At 40.5% G+C, this 21,506-nt stretch overlaps 1 protein-coding gene across 5 annotated transcripts in view; it reads left to right on the top strand.

Moving 5' to 3' along the window:
- Positions 1–18,062, top strand: part of snx14 (sorting nexin 14) — a 29,499-nt gene extending 11,437 nt beyond the window's left edge. For 3 of the 5 annotated variants that reach the window (XM_041805211.1, XM_041805209.1, XM_041805210.1), the window contains exons 16-30: positions 2,364–2,422; positions 3,901–3,927; positions 4,554–4,686; positions 5,752–5,938; positions 6,484–6,567; positions 6,714–6,814; positions 6,980–7,091; positions 9,790–9,830; positions 9,920–10,039; positions 10,370–10,493; positions 11,523–11,687; positions 11,907–12,002; positions 13,599–13,690; positions 13,982–14,038; positions 17,884–18,062. In XM_041805211.1, coding sequence (XP_041661145.1) covers positions 2,364–2,422; positions 3,901–3,927; positions 4,554–4,686; positions 5,752–5,938; positions 6,484–6,567; positions 6,714–6,814; positions 6,980–7,091; positions 9,790–9,830; positions 9,920–10,039; positions 10,370–10,493; positions 11,523–11,687; positions 11,907–12,002; positions 13,599–13,690; positions 13,982–14,038; positions 17,884–17,910 — 1,425 coding nt within the window. In that variant the 3' untranslated portion in view covers positions 17,911–18,062. The remainder of the gene's footprint in view (positions 1–2,363; positions 2,423–3,900; positions 3,928–4,553; positions 4,687–5,751; positions 5,939–6,483; positions 6,568–6,713; positions 6,815–6,979; positions 7,092–9,789; positions 9,831–9,919; positions 10,040–10,369; positions 10,494–11,522; positions 11,688–11,906; positions 12,003–13,598; positions 13,691–13,981; positions 14,039–17,883) is intronic. The other 2 variants (XM_041805213.1, XM_041805212.1) reach the window with 1 other exon arrangement.
- Positions 18,063–21,506: the final 3,444 nt, after the last annotated feature.

The raw sequence follows: 21,506 nt of genomic DNA, 5'->3' as shown, positions 1-21,506 counted from the left end.
GCTCTATATATCTCTAAAATCGTGTCAGAGCAGTGGTTGAATTGCCATCTCTACAAGACAGGGTTTCATGTGTTGTATTTAACAGAAATCACCATTATGATGCTGTATGAGCAATAAGATCGATAGGGTGGTCAGTAACATTTATATTTATATGAATAACAGAGGAAGACAAAGATTGACGGCCATACATGGAGCTGAACAGCACCCACCAATGTTGACATCTTAATCACATTACTCCGTTATCTTTGAACGTGTTGATTAGGTGGCTGAGTGGTAACATCGCGGACTTTCATCTACCTAGCCGTGGGTTCGAATCTTGCATTATCCTAAATATTTATTTCTTATTACCTGGCCAGGAAACATATTGGACTTGAAAATTTGCTTTAATGTGTGATCAAAATGATCGGCTTGACAAAATATTCATTTCAGTCCATTACAGTTCGCACTAAACAGTCATTTTAATACCGCGGTCATTTACATTCTTGATCATTTGCTCTGACATCACGCCGATAGTCCCTTCGGCTGCCCTCAAAATAGAAAAAAAAGTCCCGTGAGCAAAGGAATCCCAACATAAAAATGTAAAAGCTAAAGTTCTGCTGTGTCTACCAGGAAAACTCTGAAATTAGAGACCTCAAAGTCACCTGGCTCTGCCCAGTGTGGTGCTGCTGATCCTGCACCTGCAGAACAAACAGAGCCAGCGTGATGACTCTTTTTGTCCATGGCTGAAGACTCCCTCTACCTGTCATCTCCTCCCGCCCGCACATGCGCGGATTCTGGCTTGATGCTGATTCAACGAAAGCATCAAGCATAACAGACACTGTGTCTATTTCCGTGCCTGAGTGATTAAATTCATGATCGGTGTATAAAAGTTACCAGCAAAAAAAACAAACAGGTAATAAGAAATAAATGTATAGAACTGGACAAAAAGAGTCATCATGCTGGCTCTGTTTGTTCTGCAGGTGCAGGATCAGCACCACATTGGGCAGAGCCAGGTGACTCTGAGGTCTCTAATTTCAGAGTTTTTCTGGTGGCCACAGCAGAACTTTAGCTTTTACATTTTTATGTTGGGATTCTTTTGCTCACGGGACTGCAGAGCAATTTTCTATTTTAAGGGCAGCTGACGGAGCTATCAGCGTGATGTCAGAGCAGATGATCAAAATATTAAAATAACTGTTTAGTGCGAACTGTAATGGACTGAAATGACTATTTCATCAGGCCAATTGTTTGATCACACATTAAAGCAAATTTTCAAGTCCAATATGTTTCCTGGCCAGGTAATAAGAAATAAATATTTAGGATAATGCAAGATTCGAACCCACGGCTAGGTAGATGAAAGTCCGCGATGTTACCACTCAGCCACCTAATCAACACGTTCAAAGATAACGGAGTAATGTGATTAAGATGTCAACATTGGTGGGTGCTGTTCAGCTCCATGTATGGCCGTCAATCTTTGTCTTCCTCTGTTATTCATATAAATATAAATGTTACTGACCACCCTATCGATCTTATTGCTCATACAGCATCATAATGGTGGTTTCTGTTAAATACAACACATGAAACCCTGTCTTGTAGAGATGGCAATTCAACCACTGCTCTGACATGATTTTAGAGATAAGGAAGCCATTATTTTATTCACTCTATCAATCAAAATATGAATAATAACAATGACAGTATAATCTGATAACATTTCTCCTTCCACTCTGACGTTATATAGAGCCGTTAGTAAGTCTTAACTGCTGCCTCCTGTGTGATTCCGATGTGATGAGAATGGCAGCCTCGCCTGTGAGCCTGCGCTGAGGGCAACAGACCCAGCCCTGCATGCTTACAGATCTCAGTACACGCTTACGGATCTGAGTAAAAATCATGCGCGGTACAAATGTTGCAAAAGTCACGTGTGTATGACAGCCAATTGAGAGGCAGATTCTGAACCAAAATGAACTAAGTCCACAATTACAAACTGGTCTACATATTTGCAGATAAGTGCACACATTTGTGGATCTTTGTACAAATTTGCAAAACTTGGCACACATTTGCAAATCTTTACACGAATTTACAGATCTGTGCACACATTTGTGGATTTGTGCACTCATTTGCAGATCTGTACATGCATTTGTGGATTTGTGCACGCATTTTTTGATTTGTGTGCAGATCTTTGTACGCATATGCAAATACTTTTGCAACAATAATAGCTCCATACTTCCGCAGGTCATTTACAGAGATTGCACATCTATTTTAAAAGTATCACATTCAGTTTATATCTGTTTTAATGACAGATGAAAGATGGTTCTTTGTGAACAAATTTGAGCCCAGAGTATTTACTGGATTCAGAGCTATGAAGAAACAAGTCTCCTGTTTGTTTTCAGTATTTCAGACACCTGCTGAGAGGAGCTGAGTCTCCAACCAGAAACTCAAGAATCAACAGGTTTGTGACATTCATGACAAGTTTTGGTTGAGCTTAAGGCTTCTGCTTTTAATTCATTCTTCATTCTTCTAACAAGTTTAACCTGTTTTCCAGATTTGTTTGTACTGAAATATCAGATCTGTTCATTTTTAGAGAGGAAAATTAATCATCTAACAATAATGATCAGATTTTCATTCATAACGGAATCTTGTCCTTGATGTATTCTTCCAAAAAACACCCAGTGCTAGAGTATGCTCCAAGTTTTTTAACATTTATGCCTTAAACTGAAGAATTTCTCAGTTATTTTAAAAGCTGCATTGCTGAATATGCAGTGAATGGTGTTTTTACAAGGTACAATGAATGGACAAAAGTATTTGGCTACACCTGTTAATTATTGATCCAGGTGTATAAAATCCTCACCTGTCCATGCAGTCTCAAACATCTGTGATCCTAAATGTGTCATTCTTTAGAGCTCAAAGACTCCCAGCGTGGTTCTGTGATAATGCCACTTTTGACATAATTCAACCCTGCTAGATACTTCATAGTCAACTGTCAGTGATTTTATTAGAAAGTGGAAGACTTTAGGAACAACAGCAACTCAGCTAGAAGAGGACGACCACATAAAATCACTAGGCTAAGGATCCTAAGGATCATGGGTAGGAGTCTCCAAGTGTGTTGATTCCATAGCTGAAGAGTTCTGAACTTCCACTGGCATTAATGCAAACACTAAAACTGCAGCAGGAGCTTCATGAATGGGTTTCCATGGTAACAGCTGCATGTAAGCTTCACATCACCAAGTCCAACACCAAGCATCAGATGGAGTGGAGTAAAACACACCAACACTGGACTGTGGAGCAGTGGAAACGTGTTCTGTCAAGTGACCTATCATGAGTCTGGGTGTGGAGGATGCTGGGAGAACGTTACCTGTCTGACTGTGAGTTTGGTGGAGGAGGGATAATGATAGGGGGCTGTTTTAGGCCTCTTTTCTCCAGTGAAGGCCAATCTTAATGCTTCAACAGACCAAGACATTCTGGACAATGCTATGCTTCCAACTGTGTGGCAACTGTTTGGGGAAGGTCCTTTTCTATTCCTGCATGACTGTGCCCCAGAGCACAAAGAAGGACTAGAAAGACATGGTTTGAGGAGTTCACACAGAATCCTGACCTCAACCCCATCCAGCACCTTTGGGATGAACTGGAACAGAGATTGTGAGCCAGGCCTTCTGGTCCAACATCAGAGCCTGACCTCATAAATGCTCTACAGAATGAATAGATATACAGAAACACTCCAGAATCTTGTGGAAAGCCTTCTAAGAAGAAAGTGGAGGCTGTTAGAGCTGTAAAAGCAGGACAACTCCATATGAAAGTTGGTGGAATGGTCAGGCGGCCACATACTTTTGTCCATAAAGTGTGTCTTTTATTAGAGGATTCCCCTCTTTTAAGCTCTTCTCACATGCATTGAAGGAAGTGTGTCATTGTTGGTTGTTTGTCTTATTCCAGAAATAGCTTCATTTTAGAGGAGAGCAGGTAAGTCAGTGTTCAGCATGTTTCCTGGCCTCTCTGGATCTGCTGTCTGTAACACACTGGATGCAAACAAGCAGTGCAGCGTTTAATGCATGCAGATTCCCTTTATGTCCCTGCAGGCTGCTCTGTGTTTAACGTGAAGTCCATTTAACTGCATTGCTTTAGTGTATGTTTTATTTTGTCACTGATGCTTGCTAATTAACTTTAGCTTCAAGATTGAGCCTTTAATGTTAAGAAAACAGATTACAGCAATGAAACAGTATCAAGTATTTTGTTAAATACATATAAAAAAGCCAAACTGGTACCAAATGAAGAGTTATCTAGCTCTGAGCTGCACAAATGATCCAGATCATTTAAAAGAGCTGTAATTCCCATCACTATGAGTAAGACTGGGCGGACACTGGTTGTGGAACTAAAAAGATCAGGGTTACTGAACTAAACTGAACCATTAATAAATGAATAGTCCTGTTTCTGCTTCTGCTTTTCAAGCATGATCACAGCAGACGAAAAATGGAATTGCATAAGTGTTCATGCTTTGCCCCAGTTATTCATGGGGCTTCTCAGTTTAAAGCATGCCAGATAATTACAACTCAAAAGCGTTTGCACATTTATTTTCCTGTTCTCCTCAGGAACTTGTCTAAAAGAGGTGAGTCATTCGGGATCAGCAGAATCGGCAGTAAAATCAAAGGTGTGTTCAGAAGCACGACTATGGAGGGGGCCATGCTGCCGCCCAGCGCCATGAACGACGTAGAAGACGACACGGTGAGAGTTTATTATTCTAATGTCTAGTCTGTTACCCTTATACTGAAGTTTGTTTTTTTATTCCTGATAACTCACTTAAAAGCTGTAGTTTTCTCAGGAGTGCTAGAATATCTCCTTTGTGTTTCTTTCACAGTAATGTGCCATTTTACAAACAGGAAACCAAATGTCATTTTGTAGCGGATGCTACAAAAACCACACAACACAAAAGCAGTTCCAGTAATCCCCACAGTTTACTCAACAGTTCAACACCAAACCCAAACAATCCCAAAACCTAGAGTCACTATCTCAGATCCCTTAATTACAAGCCAAGGCAATCAGTATCTACAAGTTTATCTGATGGAGTCAGACCTCCTGTCTCACTTCCTATCAAAGCCTGTGCCGGCTAACTGGCTAAACACCGTTGTGAGGAGGTGTAGAGACCTTCCAGGCGAACAGGACAGAAAAGGGAAAACAGGTTTTGGGAATCCCAAATAATCCAATGCATGGAAGGAGGAAACATGCAGTTTTTAAACAGGCTTTTAACACGAGCTGCCAAGGGCTGGCCTGGGAGACAGAAGCTGGACGCACTGAGGTGCGCTCCCTGGTCTGCTCGCTCCATATTTCTAGTGGGGGTGTGTTTTCCACGCAGGGGAACGCGCAGGTATGGGTGCCAGTTGCCACAATTTTCAATCTTAACAAAGAGTTTTCCATGTTGCATGGTTATTGCATGTAATTTTATACTTAAAGCCAATTAAAAGTTGTGAATTTTCATAATTCTGGTTTGTGAAATGAACTGTTGTGATCTCTGAGCATCAGAAAAAATATCTAGTGCACCTTTTCTTCTTTTGCATTGCCAGTCTATTTATCCCTGACAATAAACCCATAAACACTAAGCCTGCTCACCATGCTGGATGCTGACCAAAAACCCTTTGCTTCTACGCCTTAATGCAGTCACTTTGAGTCTTGGTATTTTACACAACATAAGCCACGCTCCACATGGTGTTCAGCATCAGCATCACACACAAGAAATGGTCTATAGAACAGATAAAAGCATTTTAGCTTTAGCAGGCTGTTTGTTCTCTGCAGGTGGAGGAGGCGACCGTGGTGATGGAGGACGACTCCATGGTGGAGCCAGCCAGCACGCCAGGCACCCTGAGGAACCTGTCGGCCTGGAGCATCACCATCCCTTACATCGACGTCTACGACGACGAGGCCAAGAGGGAGAAGATCCCGGTCTTCTGCATCGATGTGGAACGCAACGACAGGAAGGAAGGTGAGTGACTGAGAAGGAGACAAGGTCAAATGTGAGCTTCTCTCTTAACTGTGGTTATTCAGTAACACAAATGAAGATTGATTGATCAATCGATAGTTGGTCAGTCGGCCGTTTGGTTTGTCATTTGTTTGATTGGTTGTTTTTCCCCCTGACCCAGTGATGAACTGATCAGATTTTGTAGGTCAAAGGTCAAGGTCATTGTTCTTGTGTGTCTAAAGAATCATTTAGATTTTCTCCAAACTCTGAGTTTATTTTGACTCTGACTCAGGGATGAACTGACTGGATTTTGAAGGTTAAAGGTCAGCATGTCATTATCAGCCCCTTGGTTATATAGTAGTACCACAGGTATTAACCCCAGCTCTTCTTCTTGACACCTGGAAACTGTAGCGCCACATTAATCACCAGCTGGTAGTTTTCTGTAAAACTTGTTCATGGAATAAACTTTAGTCCAGTTTGCAAACATGCAGCTTTTTTGAGTTTCTCTGATTTTATCAAAGTGGGAAATCAGTGTCAGACCTGTTTAGTTTTTTCTCTTCTTCTCGTAGTGGGTCATGATACTGAGAAGTGGTCGGTTTTCAGAAGATATTTGGAGTTCTATGTGCTGGAATCCAAACTCACTGAATTTCACGGTAATGTTTTTTAAAATATATTAATATGCAAACATCAGCCAATTAAGGATTTTATAAATATGAGTGTGTTCTTCATTTATTTTTTTCTTATTTGTTGTACTTAATGGACTTCCTGTGAATTTTTTTATTTAATGTTTGATCTGCAGGAACGTTTGCAGATGCACAGCTTCCATCCAAGAGAATCATTGGACCAAAGAATTATGACTTCCTCGTGTCAAAAAGGGAGGAGTTTGAGGAATATTTGCAGGTATTTAGATTACTAGCGATAAACTAGAAGGCTGATCTGTTATGGGTCTTCAGCTCTGGAGTAATGTTGCTCGGCTGCTTGTTAATCACAGAGTGAGCTGATCTCTTACCTATAAATGTTTTAGATTCCTTATTTGTGTTTGTGATGGTCCGATTTTGTGTGCAGAGACTCCTGCAGCATCCAGAGCTCAGTAACAGTCAGCTGTTGGCAGACTTCCTGTCTCCACACAGCATGGAGTCTCAGTTCTTGGACAGGATGCTGCCGGATGTCAACCTCGGTAAGTACGCGGTGCATCTATGTCTGTGTTGACCTGATGGTTAATGAGCTAAATGAGATTTTAAATCGTTTACATGGGGCTGTTAACATTGACGCATTAACACTTGTGATTAATCTTGAAAACTTAACATGTTAAAAAAATAATAACGCAGTTTAATCATGTGACTAAGTTTGACCCCAACTCGCTCCAGTAGTCCTCCAGCGCGGATGTTCAATACCTGGGGGTGAAGCGGTGAGAGGGTCAGACACAGCCAACAGCGATGAGTGAGGAGACAGACCCAGAGCTGCTTAACGGCAATTTTCTTTTTAAAAAGCTGGAGAATGTTAGTTAAGACCAAAACTGTGGGTTCATGCTGCAGTGATGAACTGTCTTTACACCAAAGGACAACGAGTCTTAAGTTCCACCTTTAGGCAAAGCACATCTTTGCTAATGTTAGTGAAGACGCTAACAACAACACGGGATCAAGCCATGGTCATACCACTCTGTTCAGCTGCTTCAGGACAGTTTTCTTCTTCAGCTGCTCAGATAAATGCTGAAAAGTGCTCCAAAACTCTGAGACAGTCCTGTTTGTTAATATCAATCCAGTGTAGACAGCCGCGGTGGGATTGGAAAAATTGGAGTTAATTAGCAAACTTTACGAGCTGAAGACGTAAAATATGATGCATTCAGGTAACCTCAGTAAATTAGACATCTGTATTCTATAGGTTTAGATGTGTTCAAATGTCACATAAAAATGGGAAAGTTTAGTTTCTGATGAAAAACTTCAATAAATACAGTGTGAATATGAGTTTATATTTGAGGAATATACAATAGATGTGACAGACTGAATCATAGCTTTTTAACTCAAGCACTACTCAGCTAAGATCACTTGTAGTTTAGATATTTGACCTTATTTTGTCTTTCCACCAAACTATAGAAAGTATTGATAGTGGTATCGATAAGGACTCAGATCAGCACTTATATGTGCTGTACATAAAATTAAAAGAATAAATAAAAAACACTTGACAGTAATAACCTTTAAAATCTAAAAACATAAAAATATACTAATCATATTTTAAAAAGTGCTGTGATTAATCATGATTAGTCACAGCGTAGTGATGTGTTTAACTTGATTAATTTTTTTAATCGAGTAACAGCACTAGTTTTATAGTAAATTACAACATCGCTGTAGTTGTAATCTCACCTGTAGATGCCTCAAAGAACCAGTTAGTCACAAAGAACTACATCAAAATACTCAAACTAAGTCACTAAAAACCCAATTACCCTTTCTGTTTAGACCTTATACAAAGGGGTGTAACGACCCATAGATGTGCATTGAAACATTGATTGTTAGTTAATAATCCAGTCAGATCGACAGAAAGTCAAAATATTGATCTACAGCAGTGGTAAGCTGTGAAAACCATATATATATGAAATTTATATTTATATGAAATAACTTTTGTTTAAAACTTAATTAAAATGGGTTAAAAATGGCTAAAATTGGTTAATAGTGGCAAAGAAATGGTGGAAAAGGTGGTGAAATGGGATTTTTAAAGAGCATAAATGGGTTAAAAGAGGCAAAAAAAAAAGATTTAAGTGGCAAAAATGGGCACAAAAAGTGCTAATGGGGATTAAAAAGTGGCTGACAGGCTTTAAAGTGCAAAAAAAGGTGGAAATTATGTGGAATGGGTTGAAAAATTGATATAATTGGGCAAACATTGTTTAACTGTGGTTAAAAAGGGCAAAAGGAGGTGTATAAAGTGGTTGATAGAGGCAATAATGGGTCAAAGGGGGAACAATAGGCAGAAAGTAGCAAGAATTGGTTTGGAAGTGTCAAAAACAGGCAGAAAAATTGTTTAAAAAGGACAGAAAAGGGTTTTAAGTGGCAAAAATGTGCTAAAACCGGCAAAATTTGTGTTAAAAAGTGATGATAAAGGGTTAACATTTGGCAAAATTTGGTGTAAAGTGGCAGTGTAATAGAAAAAATATTCCTATCATTTTTTAAGGCATCTGGTGACCCCCTTTTAGTGTCTCATGACCCCCCAAGGGGTTACGACCCCAAGGTTGAGAACCACTGATGAACAGTACATTGATGCTTCAGGCAACACTTCCAGCAGTCTTCATCAGCAGTTCTGTACATTTTAATTTATAGCTGAAGATTCATACGGCAGTCTTGGAGATTTCCCAGAACTCTTAGTTTGTAGTGTGCTGTGGGAAAGTGATGAAAATTAGTTAACTGAAACCGAAATTTACCAGAAACTAAAGGTTTCAGTAATTGTTTTCAAATTCACATTGAAAATGAAAGTCAGCACAGATAAGAGTTCTGTGGAGATAATCTGAAGAGGCGATGAGACGTGATGTTAAAAAGATGCAGCAGAAATACAGGAGGAGGAACAAAGCATGAATGTTCAACACTTAAATTGCAGCTTTCTGCCTTTTTATCAGTATTACATGTAAACTGATGAGTAGAAATGAGTATAGAGCAGCTTAAATGCCCTGTGGTGTCACCTCCTGTCTGTCAGTATTTCCTGCTGCATCCACCTCATCCTATAGCTGTTTAACTTAGCCTAGCAGGAAACAGTCTGGGTGAAGTCATGGTGAAATGTTGCTCATCCATTCATCATGCCTGAGTCTAAACTGAGCTCATGTTCTCCTCTTACTGCCTCTCTTATCTTGAGGTCGTTCCTTCTCTATTTTTAACTGAGTCTTTATCTTCCAGGAAAAATTTTCAAGTCAGTTCCAGGGAAACTGATAAAAGAGGTGGGCCACTCCTATGTTGTATGGTTTTGATTATTTCCACATACATCTCTCTGGAGTTCATCATGAAACTGATGACCCTTTAATTCCAGAAAGGACAGAATCTGGAGCCGTTCATCCAGTCCTTCTTTAACTCCTGCGAGTCGCCCAAACCTAAACCGAGCCGACCCGAGCTGACCATCCTCAGCCCGACTGCAGAGAACAACAAGAAGGTAAAAATGCTCAGTGCATGTTCCTGCCAGTCGTGTCAGAGCAGCTCTTCTGTCAGTTTGATAGTTCACTTTTATCAGCTACCTCTAGGAGGCAGTGTTGAGGGTGTTTCTGCTATAAATGTGGGGTTTTTCTCCGGAGTGACAGTTCTGATAAAGCCGAGGTTCTTGGACTCAAGCCTTAAAGCTCCTGTGGGGAGTTTTAGCTGGTTATGAAACTACATAAAGGAATACTGGGACCTTTATATGTCCTAAAAATGCAAACCCACAGATTTCCTGTTATTTACATGCATGTCAGCTCTGCTCAATGATGGCATTCTTTCTGACCTGCAGCTTTTCAACGACCTTTTCAAGAACAACGCCAACCTGATGGAGGGTTCAGATAGGAAACACAACCACAACTACTTCATGGAGAAGGTCACCGTCAGCGGCATGTACGACTACATGATGTATGTGGGTAAGTCATGCAATGAAGGAGAGACACTTTATCTTACTGAGCAGTTCTGTTAAAATCTGCAACCCCAATTCCAAAAAAGTTGGGATGTGTGAAATGTAGATAAAACCCCATAGACTCATACTTGATTCATGGTAAAACATAAACAACATACCGTAAAACACCAAATAATAGCCCAGGCATTTATTTGTCTCAATCACTGAGCAGACGAGATGTTTATTTGGGACCAGGCGGCTATTTGGAACTTATAAAAATCAGCTGGAGGGGCATTTAACAACTAATTTGGGTAATTATCAACAGGTCAGTAACATGACTGGGTATAAATGGAGCATTTTAGAGAGGATGGATGGATGTATGGACGAATTAATAGATGGGTTTGAGGGACGGATGGATGCATGGATTGTTCGATGGATGATGGATGGATGGTTTGATGGATGGATGGTTGGTTGGATGTGAGGGATGGTTGGATAGATGGTTGGATGGATGGATGGATGGATGGATAGTTGGATGTGAGGGATGGATGGATGGATGGATGGATAGTTGGATGTGAGGGATGGATGGATGGATGGATGAATAAATTGGTAGATGTGAGGGATGGTCGGATGGTCCACGTGCCAACAGTTTGGTATTGTAGTTGCACGGAGACAAACCCGTCTGTTGGACCAGCTGAAACCAGAATATTCTATTACATAGGCTGACATTTAAACCTGTAAAATAATGAAAATAACACCGGTGTTACAGTTAAACCCGTGACTGTGTAAACCGGTGACTTTCAGCTGAATGCGTCCATGACTGTGTTTGTAATCGTAAAGTTTCTGTACACATCTGATTCTGTCTTCATCACCTGCTGCCTCATCATGGTCACTTAACTACAATGCACCTAAAAGGACAAAATACCACAAGATTTGTGTGATGTTAGAAAACTGAATGTGTTAGTCATGGACATTGATCACATTAAATGAAAGGGTTAAATAGCGCTCATTTAAGAGAATACAGAGCATTTAAATAAATGAGTAATATTTGGATTGACAGGCCGGCTGGTGTTTCACATCTCCGACTGGCTGCACCACGTCCTAGCTGCAGGGAGGATCCTCTTCAAGAATTCGTTTGAGGCCTACATGGATCACTACATGCAGTCCAAACTGGAGCAGGTCCTGCAGGAGCACCACATGGTGTCCCTCATCACCCAGCTGAGAGGTGGGCTCAGCCTGTCTGTGTTATTAGTAAAGTAGTGAACCACAGCACTTTATCCTGGTGGTTTGACACCAGTATTCCATTAACATCTCCTCTTTTTATACTGTTGTTCTTATTTGATTTAAAATATGCATTATACAGTAGAGATAACTCATGCCTTTCCAGCGCTTGTGTAATTTGATACATGGTTTTTGTGCTTTGTGTTGTGTTATCTTTCTGCAGATGCTGTGTTTTGTGAAAACAGTGATGAGCGAACGGCAGAAGACAAAAAGGTCAGAGCCAAGCAGACGTTTGAGGAGATGATGAAGTATTTACCAGGTCAGTTTTAAAGTCCCAGCCTTGATATCACTGAAAATTGATACCTGTATGAGGTGTGAAAAGTCATTTTAGAGCTTCATAACCATCCTGTAGAACAGTGGTTCTCAACCTTTTCAGCCTGCAACCCCTAAAATAAAGGTACTAGAGACTGGGGACCCCCACTGTACCTGAAGGTGGTTCAACATAGACATGCACATTCAAGATACTCATCTGCAGACAAGGTCACCCATAAGTGGGGTAAATGGGAGAGCTTTGTGGCGCCCAGCCAAACTGGGGTCCCATGGAGGTCAGCAAAGTCATGGTCCATTATAAAGTAAAGCAGTGATATCCATATTTTATAATTAACCTAATAGAATAACAACTCTTATCAAACAGAAAAATACATTTTCAATCATTTGTGTTGTAAATAACCTTCTTGAAAATGTAAATCCATTTTGTTGAAAAGAAAAAGAATTAAAATGGGATAAAAATGTCTAAAGTGGCTTAATAATGGCAAAGAAAAGGTGGAAAAAGTGGTGAAATTGGATTTTAAAAAGTAGCAGAAATGTGTTAGAAGTTGCAACAATAACATAAAAATGGCAACAAAAAAAAATTGATGGCAAAAATTGGTTAATGTGGAAAAAGTGGGCATAAATAGTGATAAGGGGAGTTCAAAAGTGGCTGAAATGGCTTTAAATTGGTAAGAATGGGTGGAAATTTGGTGAAATGGGATGAAACATTGGTATAAACTGGCCAAACAGGGTTAACTGACCAAAAAAATAGGCAGATACTGGCAGACATTGGTTAAACTAGCAAAAATGGTCATATCAAATGATGACATGTGATTAAAATGGGAAAAAATAGATGTAAAAAGGAGTTAATAGGAGCAATAATAGGTCAACAGAGGTGACATTAAGCTAAAGTGGCAAGAATTGGTTCAGAAGTGGCAACAACAGGCAGAAATAAAGCAGTGGAAAGAGTTTAAAACTGACAGAAATAGGTGTTTAAAGATAAAAATGTGTTTAAATTGGTGGGGAAAATGATGAAAAGGGGTACAGAATTTGACAGAATTGGTTTAAAGTGGCAACAGTGTAATTAAAAAAAAAAAGTTATTTTTTTTAGGGCAAATACAGACTCCCTCTCAGTGTCTCGCAATCCCCACGGGAGTCCTGACCCCAAGGTTGAGAAGCACTGCTGTAAAAAGTTATGTGGGATTGAATCAGTGCCTTCACTGAGCTGGACAAGTAAAGGTAGCTTTATCATTCCCACATGCCTCACAGCCACATTTTTACTGATTTATGCGACTGTGGAGGCGTCTTATGCCCTAACAGCAGAGCTCTGTCATCCTCCAGATATTTCCTCCTCTGGCCCTTCACACTGACGGTGAAGGCTGAACAGTTGTCCACCAGCGTTAGCTGATCCCATGTTGATTAGCCAATCAGATTTACACATGCCGGCAGTGGAAATGGTGATCAAATCCACAACAGGATTTATGCCCGTAGACATGGAATATTTAATATTCACACCCAGAATGTCCTCCAGGGACTGAATGTGGTCCTGGGGAAGTCAGCTGATGAGTGCAGATTCACTGAATACAAACTGTTTGTGTGATTGCAGACTTTGTGGTAAAGTGCATCGGCGAGGAGGCAAAATACGAAGGCATCCGGCTCCTCTTCGACGGTCTCCAGCAGCCGCTCCTCAACAAACAGGTGCACAAAAGCAATAGTCTTAAAACTACAACAGCTTTAAATCTGAATTCATTTAAACTTTGTGTAGCTGTTTGTTATGCTGGTGAAATTGTTGTATGCAGACATGCTAAGACATTATATAATTAGGATTTCCCTAATTTGAACTTCTTCTTATGCACATAAAGACAGCGTGCATCCTGGAGCTGTAATTGAACCTCTCCATCAAAATAAGACATTTATCAACTTTAAAGCCATGATGTTGAAAAGAATTAAACTTTGATCCTGGTCATGACGTTTACTTTCCCTTCTCAGATGACGTACGTGCTGCTGGACATCGCTGTGCAGGAGCTTTTCCCTGAACTCACCAAGGTAAACCTGTAGAGCAGGGGTCATCAAGTACATTTGCAAAAGGGCTATTTTATCAATCTTCAACCCACGTTCCTGCGGTTTCAGTGTTTTACCATTGGCTATTTTTTTTTTACCTTTTTGCCATTTTTAGCCCATTTTTTAATCATTTTGACCATTTTTGCCTCCTTAACCCTAACCATTCTTTTAACTCATTTAAACCACTTTTCTTGCCTGTCTTATCCCTCCTTTTTCCATTTTTGCCCCTTTTTGTCTATTTTTGCAACTTTTCATTACTTTTCTCACAATTTTTGACACTTTTCACCCATTTTTGATTTACTTTCTGCCCTTTTTTTCCTTTAACAGTAATGGTTTGCCACATTTTAACCTTTTCTCATCACATTTCCTGCAAGTTTCAGTCCCTTTGTGCCACTCCACAACCCATTTGGATGCTTATCGCCCATTTTTGCCACTCTCTAACCCCTTTTCACCACTTTATCTGGCCATTTTTGCCAGTTTAAACACATTTTTTAATCTTAACTGTTAATGGCTGACAAGTGAATTTCTGTAAAAACAGATCAAATGTGAAGTCATTCTAAAACTATTTGAATATTAATTGTTTTTGGGGTGGATTTAACAGCTGCAGACTAGGGCTGTCACGGTGTACCGGTATTGACGATAACCGTGGTATTAAAAAACAAAATTTCAATATGGTGTTAAAAATGTGCGTATGATAATATCGTGTAAATGATCCAGTGCCACTCCAGCGCCGTCACGAGCCCTGAACATTTTTAATAAGCCCATCAATGTAACAGATCATCAACTCCTGCTCTCCTCTAACCTCTGCGTCCCTTGTTCTGAAACCGTCCAGCCTCACTTCGGCGCTCTCTCTCTCTCTCTCCCTCCATGCGCACCCCCGGCATACGCACACTGTGAGCCCAGCAAGACGTTTAGAGAAAACAAGTTTTCTTTTTCCTCGTTCACACAGCTCTTAACGGACAGGATGTAGAGATAGAGCCCTGCTTCGGACAGCTAACACCCTTCCTGCCCATTCCCCCTGATTTCCTGACCATTAACACCTGCTGGTGCGGTGTGTGCCATCCCTCTCTCTCACCTTAACGCACAACATGCATGTCCAGTTCCTCCTAAAGTCTGACCCTCCATGTAATGCACAGAATGACAGAAGCTGCATTCAGGTTACTCTGTTTGCCTCTCTGTTCCTGTCCTTGTCTGTAAATTAAACGCTTTATGAAAAGAGGCCAATTTTTATGGATAGAAGGATTTTCCCCTCAAATAACAGCATGTTGGCTCAGTATCTCTGTGCCAGTCTCTTCCTGTGCGTCATGACGCGCATCGGAGCAGTGGAGACGCTGATACTGTCTGCAGCTATGAGGAGCGTTAAAGCTTCTGTGTGCATTTAAAGAAATTAGACTGTGCCTTGTTTACTAACTTAAACAGTTTTAGTGCAAAACTTAAATTCAGACCTGATCCCAACACAGCCGTCTAACTCAGTTCTCTTAGTAGAGCCAACAGGATCATTCTGGTTAAAAACTGCTGCAGGTGCTCTTGAAATATGTCTGTAATTAATTATTTCCTAAAGTGTTTCTAACCCTACGTTTCTGACACTGTTTTGGCATTATGATAATGTAAATCTTGTGTGGTGGAGAGTTCATCAGTCAGAGGTGGAGCCATGGGGGGGCTCGTGGGGTCTATGCCCCTAATGTTAACTCAAAAGTCCTGAGTTTTTACCTCTGGTGAAAGTGAGTTATCTCTGATAACTGATGAATGTAAAATGAAATATCTCGGATTTTGATAAACAGATTGACCCTGATGATCACAACATGGAAATTTCATTCCTGTTGCCAAACTGAAAAAAAACCCAAACAAATCAGATGTTTTTTTTACTTTGAAAAGCTTAAAAGCACATGCTACAGAGTAAATAAAAACCTTTCTATTAATATTTCTGCATTTTTTTAAGAAATATGACCCTCTGCAGTGACACAGCAGCTGCAGTACCTCCTTAGACAGGTATTTTGAGTGTAAATCATCTGCCAAAAGAGGGAACACAACATAAATAAAGTTAAAGACAAATTTGATTAATTGTCCCATTATTATTTACATTTTTATCGATATTGTGATAATATCGTTATTGTGACATTTTTTGCCCATGATAGTCGTGAAGTGAAAATCTGATATCGTGACAGCCCTACTGCAGACTTTTAAAGCCAAAAGATACTCTTAAAACCGCAGCATCTTCTTCTCCTGCTTTTCTGAATCTAATGATCCTCTGGGGGCCAGACAGGAAGATTTGGGGGGCTGGATTTGGCCCCTGGGCCACCAGTTGGTGATCAGTGATGTAGAGGATGTTTATTACACAATGGAAGGAAAGGTCTACATTATCTAACATGAGATTAGACGCTCTGTGAGCGATATGTTTGTCCTCACAGAGGCTTTACTGTGAAACAGGACATGGACTCAAGAACACAGGAAGCAGTTTGGGTTTTTGAAGCAGATGTGCACTCTGTCCACCAGGGAGGATTCTTTAAACTCTGACTTTAATGAAGATAAAAGCCTGGAGTGGAAGTACCATGGTGTAGAAGATTATTTTAGAGATTTGTGTGAACTCGGCTGACTCTAAGGATGTTTGGCTTGTGACTTTTTAGTGTCTCAGTTTCCAGCAGGTGTTTTAAAGGTCAGCAGCAGAAATAGATCAGAGAAAAGCAGAAGTTATGTTTACATGTAAATTTGTCAGCATGCATTTATTCAGTGATGCAGAAGACAGTCAGTTTACCCCTGGTCTGCATCTCTGTCTAAGCTCACCTAGCTTTTTCTGCAGGTGTGAACGCCACATCAGCAGCCAGCAGTGTGACTGAACAAGAGTGAACAAGATGTAGTGGAAGACATTATCTTTCTGTAGGCATACGGTTAAAAGACTTACTGCTGAACGGTTCAAAAAGTGAGATGATCCTCTCTGAAAAACAAAGCTGAACAGTTTTATTCACACAAACAGAAATGCTGAGAGTTTTCCTGACTTTACTGGGGTGAGCTGCATGTCCTACAATTTCCATATACAGTGTGCGTGCCGCAGATTGCCGGCGAATCGTACTGCGGAGCACATCGCTCCCTCTCTAGTCTATCAAGGCATTTCCGTAGCCGGCACTCCAGACCGGCAGCGGTGCGTGCCTGGAGCGCCATTCTGCTCCACTTTGTTTCAGATACGCTGCAGGTCTATTTTCAGCGCCGGCCGTTGTCAAACCTCGTAAATTCACTGTCGTTCAGAAAGCACCAACCATGGAAGTCACAAGCGTAGAACAGCCGGTACTTTCAAAATAAAACACAGTGCAAGGACTCCCGATCGTAAATCATCACTTTATCAGCATTACGTCTCATCCTGCAGCAACAGCAAAGGGTCACCGAGAGGTCACAGAGCTACAACGGCGCCATTGACAAGGAAAAGTTAACTTTTGGGGATATTTAGACAAAGAATTTTGCATAAAACCACAGATCCTTTAAGCTAACATGAACCTTTTAACTTCCTAATGTACTCGCTCAGTGGAGGAAGCAATAATATCATGGACTTAAACCAGAAAGGATGATAAATTAACCCCAAAAGGTAAAATGGTCCGCCGTTGACATACTATTCCTGCGTGAACTCTTCCTGCTGATCAGGTATGCGCGGCGCTGTGCCGTGCTCTAGACTTGACTCTAGTGGGCGAGGTCGCTCGCCTGTTGGTCGGACCAAACCCGTGACGCTTCGCGTGCGGCACACTCGTCCTATGGGGAAATTGTGAGTGTCGGAGTCCAATCAGATAATGTGTTCCAGACCACCTCAGGTTTGCACGTGTTTGACATTTTTGTTTTCTCCACAGGGAGTGAAGGACGCCATCGTGGTGTGAATCAGGACGCCATCGTGGACACAGTGAACACTACTCTCTCTCTTTCCTCCTGGATCAGACGTGCAATAAACCGGAGCTCTCTCCAAACCCTGTAGATCATTTTACACTCCAGTGTACATTCATGCACTAATAAACATATTTATTGATACCAATACTTTAACGCTCTGTCATCTTTCTTTCTCTGCAGAGAAACAGAGCCTGTAGAGAATGTGCAGAATCCTTTGAGTATTTTAGTGTCTACTACAGCGGTTCTCAACCTTGGGGTCGGGACTCCATTGGGGGTTGCGAGACACTGAGAGGGGGTCACCAGATGCTTTAAAGGTGCAGTGTGTAGAAGTTGGCAGCATTTCGCCGAACAGAAATGGTGTAAATGGGATATAATGTTTATATATTAATGTGAAGTATGTTAAAATAAGTGCACAATCATCCCCTTAAAACTTTCGTTTTCTTTTTACAAAATTAGAAAAAAGCTTTTAAAATTTACATTACCGCAGGTCGCGCTCACAGAGGCTGAATGAACCGCCATGTTGTCTACACTATACTATAAAAATGATTGTCACAAAAATGAATAAACCCTCACCTCGTCACTGCTGTAAATGATGTACGGCTCACGATCCTTTTTGGTCCTCACAGGCTCTCGTCTCTTAGTGATGTGAGGTTTTGGTAACAGATGGGCTCATTCTAAAAACTTAACGCTAGATGTCGCTAAAATTCCAATTTCTACGCACTGCACCTTTAAGAAAAACTGAGATTTTTTTAAGTTACAGAGTTGCCATTTTAAACCAATTTTACCAAATTTTAACCCTTTTTCATCACTTTTTAACACCAAATGTGCCAATTTTAGCACACTTTTGCCACAGAAAATCCATTTGTGTAAATTTTATTCCCTTTCCATCATTTTTTCTGCCTGATTTTGTCAAATCTGAACCAATTCTTGACACTTTCTGCCTATTGTTGCCTCATTATTGCCACTATTAACCACTTTTTACATCTCTTTTTGCCCATTTAACCACAGTTATCCCATTTTTGCCGGTTTATATCAATTTTTCATCCCAGTCCACCTAATTTCCCTTATTTTTTTGTACTTTAAAACCATTTCAGCCACTTTTTAATCCACTTTGTCATTTTTTGGACCTATTCTTGCCAATTTAATCCATTTGTGGTTATTTTTTGGCCACTTTTATCTATTTTTAACCCCTTTAACCCATTTATGTTCTTTAAAAGTCAAATTTCAACACCTTCTAAACTATTTTTGCCATTATTCACTAATTTAAGCATTTTTTAACCCATTTTAAATGTGTTTTAACAAAAGTTATTTCATTGTAAGCTTAACTTTGATCCTAACAACCTTCCCCTTTATCCCGCCTTATATGCAGCCTTGTCTTCTCATGACTTTACTTGAATGTGCATGGCTGTGTTCAACCACCTTTAGGTACAGAGGGGGCCCCCGGTCTGGCCCCAGTCTGGCACCTATATTTTGGGGGTCCGGGCTGAAAAGGTTGAGAACCACTGGTCTACTATAACGTCTTATTTTCGTTGCGATTGTTTTGTCTCTGGGATAAATTAACCATTCATTTTTAGATGTACCGCAGTACTTCCATAGTGTTGGCCCTGCAGGCAAACCAGTGAAGGAAATTTAAGAACCTTAAACACCATTTTTAGTGTTTGAATTCTGTTTGAACAGCCATTATTAGTATAGTTATTATTATTATTATAAAATCTTAATTGCATGTTTATATTCATAAAGATCCCAGAATTGAAAGAACACAGATTTAACATGCAGGTTGCTCTTTTATCATTTAGCTTGGTATACAGAACTGGTGTCATAGTTGAAGTGGTGTTGGATTAACTTGTGGCGCTCCATTAAACATTCTAAACACCACATCCTGATTTTAAGACTTTATCTGGGCCTTCTGAGACTTTCTTCTTATTAGTTAACACATTCTGGGGTCACAAAGTTCGTTTAGAGAGATTGATATGAAAAAATAAAATATAGGTGACTTTTCAGACGCCTGATCAACGATAATAGCCGGTGGTGGCTCGTTAATTTACCGTGGAGCTCTGCAGAAACTCTGCTAGTGACGTCATTTTTCTGAAACTTCTGCATTCATGTTGGCCTTCTGTTTTTGTAATTAAAGTATGGAGGTTAATGCTTGAGTCTTATGTTAAGCTGACAACATACACTACATGGACAAAAGTATTCAGCTGCCTGGAAGGCTTTCCACAAGATTCTGTGGATAAATACCTCTGTTCATATGGGGTATTCTGAGATTGGTGGGTCAAATTTTTTCAAAGCTGCTTACAGATTTTTGTGTGGATTGCATGGACTTCAGTCCTGCTGTATTTGTGTGGTTTCCTCCATCAGGAGCATCGTCACTACCCTGAGCCTGCATGTTCAGAGCCTGGGTCTGCTGTGATGGGACAGGTGGTAGAACGTCTCCATGGTAGTTGATGTGAACTATGATGTAGGGGTCACTCTGGGATGCTAGAGCTCATTATCTGGCCTCCATGACGTTTTTTTTTTTTTTTTTGGCCTTATCAGGCAAAACACTCAAAGGGAGGCTCCTCAACTGCCCTAGTGAAGCCCTGGCTCTCGCTGCCCAGTCGTCTACACAGCTGAGGTGTGAGGACCAAATAGGGCACTGTCAGTTCTTGGAGCCTGGGTCTGTTAAAGGTGGCACTGCTGCTCAGGTTGTGGCGGCTCCTAAAGGTTGTGTGTTACTGTATCTTAGTAGTTAATAGGCGGACATGGGGTCTCTTCACTGAGCACTTCTGAATTTTAAAAAACACAAGATGCAGCACCCTTAAAAGAGAGTTTCTCCCATCTCAGCTCAGCTCAGCTCAGTTCAGTCCTGGTGTCCTCTCTCACTAGTCTCCTTCTTGCACGCTCACTCAGTTTGTGAGGACGGTCTGATCTAGGCAGATTTACATGTGTGACATATTCCTTCATTTCTTCATGATGGATTTAACTGAACTCTGGGGGATGTTCAGAGACTTGGAAATGTTTTTCTATCCATCCCCTGACTTCAACCTTTCAATAACCTTTTCTTTGAGTTGCTTGAAGTGTTCTTTTGTCTTCGTGGTGTAATGGTAGCCAACTGTCTGGAACATCCAGTGATGTTAATACTTTTATAGCAGGGGTAATCAAGTACATTTGCACAAGGGCCAGATTTATTCTTGACAGGGTCTCTGGGGGCCGGATTCCAAATACAGAAAAATTAAATCTATATTTTGTTCTGATTGACATATTATTTTATTAGTATTTGAATTTTCTTTCAAAACAAAGGACATTTTTAGGCATTACCAGTGAGATGTATCACAATATATAGATTAATGCCGTAGAAAAGAAGGAGAAAGGCATGCCCACAGAATTGGCTGGGCTCCTGAAAATCCCAGAGAATTGGCCCTCAACAATTACCATATGATTTAGCACCAATATGAACTCATGTTTAACACCTTTCACAATGTCACTGCTTCATTCTGCCACTTCTACAACATTTTGTGCCATGTTTAACCCATTTTTGCTGTTTTATCACTCTTTAACCCACTTTTCTGCAGTTTGCCATTGGCTATTTTTGCACCTTTTTGACACTTTT

This window comes from Cheilinus undulatus, linkage group 14 (genome assembly GCF_018320785.1).
Source record: "Cheilinus undulatus linkage group 14, ASM1832078v1, whole genome shotgun sequence".
In the NCBI taxonomy this organism is placed as follows: Eukaryota; Metazoa; Chordata; class Actinopteri; order Labriformes; family Labridae; genus Cheilinus; species Cheilinus undulatus.
Note: the sequence above shows the minus strand (reverse complement) of the source record. Positions and strands in the feature narration are given on the sequence as shown.